General features: G+C 33.4%; 1 protein-coding gene across 1 annotated transcript in view; it reads right to left on the bottom strand.

The window, feature by feature from the left end:
- Positions 1-208: 208 nt before the first annotated feature.
- LOC134241301 (putative T-box protein 7) overlaps positions 209-9,461 on the bottom strand; it is a 48,829-nt gene continuing 39,576 nt past the window's right edge. The window contains exons 3-7 of the mRNA XM_062723368.1: positions 4,937-5,136; positions 2,560-2,679; positions 1,998-2,041; positions 1,675-1,788; positions 209-258 (exon numbers count right to left, since the gene is read on the bottom strand). Of these exons, the coding sequence (XP_062579352.1) occupies positions 209-258; positions 1,675-1,788; positions 1,998-2,041; positions 2,560-2,679; positions 4,937-5,136 (528 nt within the window). The remainder of the gene's footprint in view (positions 259-1,674; positions 1,789-1,997; positions 2,042-2,559; positions 2,680-4,936; positions 5,137-9,461) is intronic.

The raw sequence follows: 9,461 nt of genomic DNA, 5'->3' as shown, positions 1-9,461 counted from the left end.
GAATACTTCTAAAAGTAAACTAATATCCTAAATTTGTCAAGCAAAGCGGTCTCAAAATATTGTACGAACAAAGTTTCTATCTGAAGTTTGAATATTGATCTTTTGATGTATATTCAGTCAGGATCATGAATCCTTTAAAGGGTCTATGTAAAGAAGTTAATGTTTTTCAAGCAGAGTTCTAAAATATTCAGCCGAGTCATTCAATGCCTCAATTAGTTTTACCCTTGACCTTGCGTCCTGAAGGCTGTTCATCTCCTCCTTTAATGAAAACAGGTGTACTATGTTTGATGTTTCTCAAACTGAAGATTCAAAAGATACGAGGGGCGTTCAATAAATAATGTCATCAGTGCTCGGAAAGAAACAAAAATCGTTTTTCTATGATTTTGTCTTAATGATTTAACTAAAATATTCTCTTTTAATTAAAAGACATGTCCATAACATTTTTATTCAATTTCTAATTGTTTTTAGAACACAGTTTTGAGTATGACCCTTCGTATACTGGAAAATGGCAGATCTATGATTTGCTGTACTTGTTTTTTTTCTTTCTGAAAGGTGTTTTCCTAAGTTTGGGAAATAAAACAAGTCAAAGATTGAAAGATCTGGCGAATATTGTTGATGTGACAAAACATTAATTTTTTGTTTACCCAAAAACTCTTTTACTCTTCATGGCCTGTGCGTTTGGACGCTGTCAGGAAGAAATTTAATGTAGTTAATTCCTCATTCTGTTTCCTTCCTCTCAGAAACCTTTCAATTTTTTGGCAAATATTTTGCTTACTAGACTTCTCCAGAAATTGAACTGCCTCCCTATAAATATATATTTGAAGAACAAGACCGATAATATTTACGAAAATAGCGTATAAATCTTTTTTTGTGTTCTTGCAAATTTTTGCTCTTCTTAGGCCTTTGCAGTTTTGTCAAGTACTTCTTATTCTAAATTTTCTTTGAGGGTTAAACGCAAAATGGATTCAAGTTGCATGATCTGTTTGAATTTCAGAAAAACGTGGATAAGAACAATTTTTGATTTTTTAAACATAATTGTTAAGATTTTGTACACGCTCTCGTTTTCTCTCATATTTATAAATATAGGATGACATTTGAGTAATAAACTTTTTTACAATCAAATGTTTCTTTAAAACACTGTGAACTACCCCCGATATGATGTCTATCTAATTTGCTATGTAACTTAAAGTCAATAAAACATCATCTGTGATAATTTGTTGAATAATATACATTGGTTGTTGTATGTCCTTGTTGACATGGAGGGTAGCCATTTTTGATACCCATTATATAATTTTTGCTAATTGAAATCCACTTGTTCATGTGTGTATGAAATAGACATACGTTGCTGTAAATTTCACATATTTCAGTTAATATATTTTTGGGAAATTAGCAAGTTTTACAGCAGCTTTAATGACGCGTTCTACTTTACTCTAATTTACTGATTCTTGACCATTCATTTTTAACGCAGTGTCTCGAGTAGCCCTTGTTTTCCAGCTTCCCACAATCAAATTATGTGATGAAAAGTAGTCACATAAACTGTTATCAATTCATTAAAGATTCAATAATTAGAAAAAGTCAAGCTTAATGTTATATGATTTTTATGTAATATGTCATGGAGCTGATGACATTATTTATTGAACGCCCCTCGTATATACAGTGTTTGAATGAAAGTACTTGTATTGATCAGCTTACATGCAAGAAAGCAGCAATAGGCATCCATTTGTTCCATTTTTATATCCGTTTGTATTCCTTCATTTATAGGAGCGTCTTCGGAATCAGAGACGTGAACTGTAATAAAAAATTACTTTGAAATTGAATATCAAATTAACAAAAAAAACTCGTGTTAATGATGGATTAATTGATTATTATTGTTTAACGCCGATTCGGCAATATTTCAGCCATATTTGGCGATCGTTAATGATTGAGATTGGCTATATACAATGTATATCATTTCAAACGTGAAGACGTTTGCATAATTTTTCTTTTTAAAGACTCACTTGTTTTTTGACTGTCTTTGCTCGTAGATAAATCCAATGGAAATCTTAAATGAGATATAAAAGATAGATAATTCAATACGTGACCAAAGAACACTACCATGTGAACTTGAATTCAGATTATAAAGCAAACTTGGCGGAAATTTGCACAAACGAAGAAAAAGTTTAAAAAATAAACTCTGTATGACGTCAGACAAATGAGACGAGACCAGATAGGAATAGGACATATGAATTTTGTATAACCAATTTGATCTCAATCAAACCAGTGAATCAAACGTAATGTTAATTTGAACTGAAAATATTTATTTTTCTGTTGATCGAGGTTTACAAAATCTAAAAAAAAAACATAATTTATTTTCAGAAATTGTAACATATTTATAATATTCACCAAAAATTGTAGAACATATTAAAATAGTTTTAATAGAGATATATTTCTTTCTACGTAAAATTATGCATTTAGGATTCATTTTAGAAGTAAAATTACTAGGAAAGGACTATGTTATACATGTATCAACAAGATACCTAAATACATGATTTTACATAATTTAAAAAAGAAAGAACTCACTGTGAAAAGTCTGGAATCTCTTCCCTGGGGTGATTATACACTATGCTTTCCACTGAATCCTCAAGTGTCGTTAATCTTTGCTCCTTATCATCCAGAGTTTCAAAGGCCTGATTTTTTAGTCTCAAATTAAAAGTATTTTGAGGATTACATTCAACTTAAATTGTATGGGATGTTCCAGATGATATATCTAATCACAGGCAACTGACTTTACTTATTTTTCTCTTTAAAATATATACCCCCTACCTAATAACAAATAAGATCCTTGAGGGCCTTGAATGATTTTCAATCAGCCGTGGCGATGACGTTGACACCTAACAAACCCATGAATGATATGGAGATAACAAACATTATTATACTTCTGTTAAAATGTTTCCTATATAAAGTTCAGAAGGTAAAAAAGCTATCTTTTATAGTTCACGCATAGCAAAGCTATACCCCGGGGTATAGTTTTTGCTATCCACCCTCGGAAAATTTTCATGCAATTTTTGCCTCCAATTTTGATTTCAAGCAATAAATCTATTGACTTATGATGTCATAATGACTTCAGTAGCATTGTGACGTCATCAGGTTTTCAAATTATTCTTGCAGTATTATCTTACTCCAAAAAAATTCAAACCTCAGAAATTATATTATACATCATTATAATAAAACGCTTATCCAATGGTTGTGAGTGGGATAGCTCTTTTATCAAACCCTTTGACAGAAACTATTCCCCTCGGCCAAGCCCTCGGGGAATAGTTATCTGTCGCGTGTTTGATAAAAGAGCTATCCCACTCACACCCATTGGATAAGTGTATAGTATTCAATACCAAGGTCCATAAAACAATACAAAATAGGAGCAGAGCAAACACGGAGTGAGCATGCCTGCTGACCGGTCACACCCGCCGTGTGTCTCTTGTCATGATCGGGAAAAAACGGAAAAATCCGTTATAAATTCAGTTTATAAATAATGGACTAACAATTAGTATGAAAAACGTCAGTCATCATTTGACGAATTATTCGTCCTTCTACCTGGATAATCGCCACCTTATTACCACAAAACTGCTATCAATAGAATAGGTTACCATAATCATTACATTCACCATAAAACTGAAAGAAACCGATTGCGCGGTTTCGATCTTTAAGCAGGTCAACTTTACCTTGGTGTTCTTCTGACTGGCGCATGTGCACACTGTTTGCCTTATTCAGTCGGCGTGTTTACCTCCGGCTTATTTTAGCCTGGGTTTATCAAGACTTTCTAGCAACTAATGACATTTACCTACTCGACTGATCTACGTAAAGTCCATCTTTTTCTCAATGAACACCTGTGGAACTGATTGGCAGATGGGGTTTCGAAATGCAAAAAGATGATTTTTTTTAAACTAAGGGCTATCTTGTTAAAAAGTTTGAAAAATATCCCTATTTGGAGGATAATTACAATAATGAACTCCACGCAAAGGAGAAACAAGACTGTGACAGAAACGCAAAGGAGATATTGAATAATTTTCACTCTTGCGGGGGTATCGTCAAATCAGTTTCACTTACTTACGAACTATGAGTCAAAATCAAATAGAATTTTTAATAAAGATGATATGAAACATTAGATCTAGGAATACTAGAAAATACAGTTGGGAAAAATTAAATTGCTTCACCTCAAAAGTTTACACTGCGTTTTTTCCCTTTCAGTATAAAATTGGATGGTTTGCTGTCTATTGCTTTTTGAAAATCGCGCAATCACTTCTTAATGATGTTTGTTTTGTTTTTCAATATCAAGCATTCCCTTTTTGTTTTAAAGATTGTTGAATGCAAAGATCTGTATAGATAAATACAATATATCTAACAAGGTACATTCACAAGAAATGTTTTAATTTTCCCATTCTGCATATTTTTTTTTCATTTTAATAATCGAAATACTTATTAAAATTTTAAAGTAATTACAAAATGCCTCCTTAGATCCACCCCCAAAAAGGAATTCCCATTAGCATATTGCTGGCTTCTCTTTAGCCATTTCACGGATTATTGAAGCAGTAGATCGAGTTTGACGAGTGATTTTAATGTATTTGCAAGTGTGATGTACCCTTCTGGTTCCACTATCCGTAAGTTTCGATCTCGAAAGACTGGCCACATAAACAGTATGGTTGCAAGGAATTTATTTTACAGAGTTTCGGACGAAAATACAAGTGGATGTGACCGAACCTAGAGGAATTCAAGATGGCGCCCGATTTGTACCTTGTTTATTATTAGGTAGGATTTAATGTTTAAATTAAGAGAAAAATAAGTAACGTCAGGTGCCTGTGTACCTACATGTATCGGTGTATCCATTAAAACTCTTATAAATAACAAATTGAGAATATGAGTTTTTTTTTCTTATCTGTTTGAAGGAAAAATAAACAAGAACCTTTTCACAGGAAAACGGAATCCCTTCGAATAGGGATTACTGTTGATCTTAAGCGTCGTCACGTCTCTATTGTTGTAGGCAGTGACTGCTATGAAAGTTGTGGCTCGAATAGGAAATTCGACAACAGATATCTCATCATCTCTTTCATGTCTGACGATTGAAATACGCACCAAGTATTTTTGAAACGTATGTAGTGTAAACTGAAAAAAAGCAATAAATTGTGATAAAAAAAATCTCATGCTTTCTACTCGATATATTTCATGTATAAATCAAATCCCTACCAAAATGTTGAAAATCCCGGAGTTTGTATTTAATAGTTTTAAAAATTGTTGCATTCTCTAAGTACATTTACATTAGCATACATAGATATCATACCAAAAAATTAACTCCCATCTGGCTTTCGTATTTTTCCAATAAATATTTTTTGTTCTTGTTGGTTGTGAATTTCTCTACGTTATATTTATTAAAAATGTCTTTCTTTTCCTTAAATTAACGCCGACATTGAGTCGCCCGTGTAGCGGAGTGATTAGAGCGTCGGCGAAGTACTGTAGATCACTAAATTTTCGCGACACCTTATTTTCGCGAGATTGACATTGACTCTTTGTTAGCGAGACATAATTTTCACGAATAGTTGTTATTCCTCTACATAGTCGTAAGGAATACTTTTACGCGAGAATTTCATTTTTGCGAACACTTTGTCGCGCGTAATTACGCGAAAATAAAGTTCTCGCGAATAAAAAGTGAGTTACAGTAGTGCGAAGTAGCTAGGGGGTTAATCCTATCGCTGCAGGTTCATATTCAACTGTGGGCTGTTGAGACCGGTCTCGTGGGTTTTTAAGAAATAAATAACAAGGTTAAAAAGTTCCCCGGTCTCTGACCAGTAGAGCTAAAAATGTCACTTCAAAACATCGGGCTGGTCCTTTGTCGTTTGTGTGTTGTGGTGTTTTCTGGTAGGTACGAAATTCGATTTGCCGCACTTCTGACATTCTACATAGAGAACAGATTCCAATCTATATTTTTTCACCAGTACAAGAATAGAGATTTGAATTGCCGTTGAAATAAAAAACACAGACGCGTTCAATCCCTCCACTAGCAATTTCATTTCATCCACTCTTTCGTTAGTGCAGGGTCTCTCAGGTTCGGGAGGACTGTGTGATTTTTTTTTCCTTTTGATTTTTTTTTCTAAAAATATTTAAATAGTTTTCCATACTCGCTATGGACCTTTTTCGTATGACATATTTTACATAGGAGTTATTCCCCTTAGCCGCCATCTTGTAGGGCAAAGTAAAGAATTATATAATAACCTTTTTGAGCAACCAAATTACACATAATTATATGCAAGAAATATATGGGAGAAAAAATATTCTTAATCCTAAGATTATGAATAAATAGAGGCCTTAACAAACGTATATGCATCATAAAAATAGTGTTAACATTGCATCAGTAACCAGTATAACAAAAAGAACTTGGTCGAATAATGAAGGGATAACGAAATGTTGACCTACAATATGCAATCATGGGGAATAATTCTTACTTTAATCACATTTCTTTTGAAAGACACAACCTTCTACTGATATTCCTGCAAAAAAGTTTAACAGTTTGTGGATTGTAATACAATTTTTCTTTATAAATTAGTCAACGTAATGGCAATTTTATATACAAAGAATTATGAATTATTGCATTTTACTTTGGACAAAAAAATCTTGCATTTCCAATCATAAAGAACACTCTTAATTTGATCACTGATGAAGGATAAGGAGATAACGAACAGTATTCAGTATCAAAGTGATTGAGCAACCCCTGTCGAGCGGTCTCACCCGAGCCATGTGCTCCTTGTCATGATAGGAAAAGAAAGGATAAATCCGTCGTCAGTTCAGTGTATAAATAATTGACAAACAATTAGTACGAAAAACGTCAGTCAGCATTTGAACCATGATAATTTTCATTTGCTGACAAGGGCATTGTATCGAATATAGAACTTACAAAATGAAGACTTTAAACGAGACTGCTGATATTCTTGTATCACCTACTTTTTTTGTCAATAATTTACCTAGTTTTAAAAATTGTTCATACGTAGAACAGGCTCTTGCGTATCGCATCAACTAAGATTTATATACTCCGTATGCAAGTGATGAAGGTATATTGCTGCATAAGTAACTTAAACTCATGTTGACGATAGAAAAATTAAAGTCATCACGTTTATCATAGAGCTTGGTCCTTACCATTAACATCTTTTTCAAGTAAAATATACAAGTATGATAAAGATGTGTCAGACTATGTGGAGTCTTTTATATCAAGCTCACCAGGATATATCGTATCGACATAGGAATGGAAATTACCACTGTTAACTGACAATACGTCGTAGATATATATAAATATCGAGTTCAAGGCCTAAACAAGTGTTTTCTTCTTTTTACGCGTACGATTTTGCTCAAATTCTGCTTCATATGAATACAAAGGTCTGCTAATAACGGGCAATTGGTACCCATGGGAATTTCAATAGACTGTTGGAAGACGAAAAACCAAACAGATATTGTCAATCAGAAACTTTTATGTCAATATCAGAGTACTTGTGTAAAAAAAAAATAGCAAATGACCAATGACCAGGTAAGTAAATTTACGAGTTCCATTCTTGTTGAAAAAAGCAGCTATCAGTTATATCAAAAAACCTGTAGGTTTTTAATAACAAACACGTATAAAAATATTTTTTACAGGTCAAACAAGCTTGTATGTAAATTTCATTTTTATACTGCATACTGCAGAAGATATCTTTTGTTTGTTTGTAGTTTCTACTGAAACCGCAGTAAGATTTTTACGTCATATCCTATTGTGACGTAAGTAAACCTGGGAAGTACCTTAAATGATGCAAAGGCCAACTTTTTAAGAATGCTCTATAATCTCTCATTGAAAAGGAGTGCTCACTTCTTATGAACAAATTTATATCCCCTTAGCCCATGGATGCTTTGTTGCAGGTTTGACCCATTTGTTCTTAAGAAGAAGTCGAAAATGTAAAAAAAAAAAAAAAAGTTTACAGATGCCGGACACCAATCGGCGGAAGAATTCTAAAAATCTGCAATAAGCACTACGTCTTTTATTTCATCTCCAAAAATGATAAGTCAACATTTATGTGCTCTTAACTTCAATAACACAATTTATATACTTAGAACTTCAAATCAAAAAGGCGGTTGCAATGTTCACTATACTATTCTTACTTCCGGTAGAAGATATTTTATCTGAAATATATAAGAAAAATACAATTTAACTGTTTTCCATTTATCCTTTACGGAGATTGTCGCCATTATAACTCAAATATGCATGGATGCAAATGAGCAGAATGAACAACACCGTTTCTCCACATTATTATGTTCCCCAAACGAAGTTGGGGAACATATTGTTTTTACTCTGTTTCTTATTATTATTATTCTTATTCTTATTTTTCTTCCTGGGAAAATTTTGTCCGCGAGTGATCTTGTAAACTACACATCCGACTTAGGTGAAACCTTTTTAGGGTAAGTAGGCATGTTATGTAGATTTGCGGAATCAAGGTCATTTTGCGCGCACGTGCTTGCAAGAGCGCGCACGTGCAAAACTTAAAATGACCAATATGTAATGGCTATCACCGTAACTTCTCTATTTTGTGACGAAATGTTTTAAAACTTATAATGTAAGGATATATTAGTAGTATGCACAAGATGACATGGTCAAAATAGCAAGATCGCACGCGCATGCACGTGTGCTTCGCTCTGATTGGCTGAACCTAAAGTCTCAATATCTTTTTTGTTTTTTGATAAAATCATTTGAAATTTTGAACATAGTCATACATTAGGGAGATCTACAGCCTGTAATATAAGATTTTTCATGAAAGCATGTGCATGCACATGTGCTTGCAAGATCTCGCACGTGCAACACGAGAAATGTGCAATATAATTGATACAGACGTAACTATTAAAATTATTGATGAAATGCTTTGAAACTCATTTTATAAGTATATATTAGTAGTATGCTCAAGATGACATGGTCAAAATAGCAAGATCGCACGCGCATGCACGTGTGCTTCGCTCTGATTGGCTGAAACTAAAGTCTCAATATCTTTCCTGTTTCTTGTCATAATCCTTTGAAATTTTGAACATAGACCTACATTATGAAAATCTACAGCGTGATATATAAGAATTTTCATGAAAGCATGCGCATGCCCGCGTGCTGAAATCTGATTGGCTGAAACTTTAAATGGCTATATCTACTTTGTTTTTTGACGAAATGCTTTGAAATTTAAAACATTGTCATGCATTAGGACATCCTACAATATGATATAGAAAAAAATCATGAAATCACGCGCATGCACGTGTGCTGCAATCTGATTGGCTTAAACTTGAAATGGCTATAACTCCCTTGTTTTTCAACCAAACAGGATGGGATTTAGAATATAGATAGATGTAAGGGACTCCTACAAGAAGGTATGGTCATCATGCACGTGCACGCACGTGCGTGCATTTGGAACGAGTGAAATGAAAAATACACTTGAAAG

The sequence above is a fragment of the Saccostrea cucullata genome, unplaced genomic scaffold, assembly GCF_032062105.1.
Source record: "Saccostrea cucullata isolate Sc308-1 unplaced genomic scaffold, CSIRO_AGI_Scuc_v1 ctg222, whole genome shotgun sequence".
Taxonomy (NCBI): Eukaryota; Metazoa; Mollusca; class Bivalvia; order Ostreida; family Ostreidae; genus Saccostrea; species Saccostrea cuccullata.
This window is presented reverse-complemented; position numbering and strand designations above follow the sequence as displayed.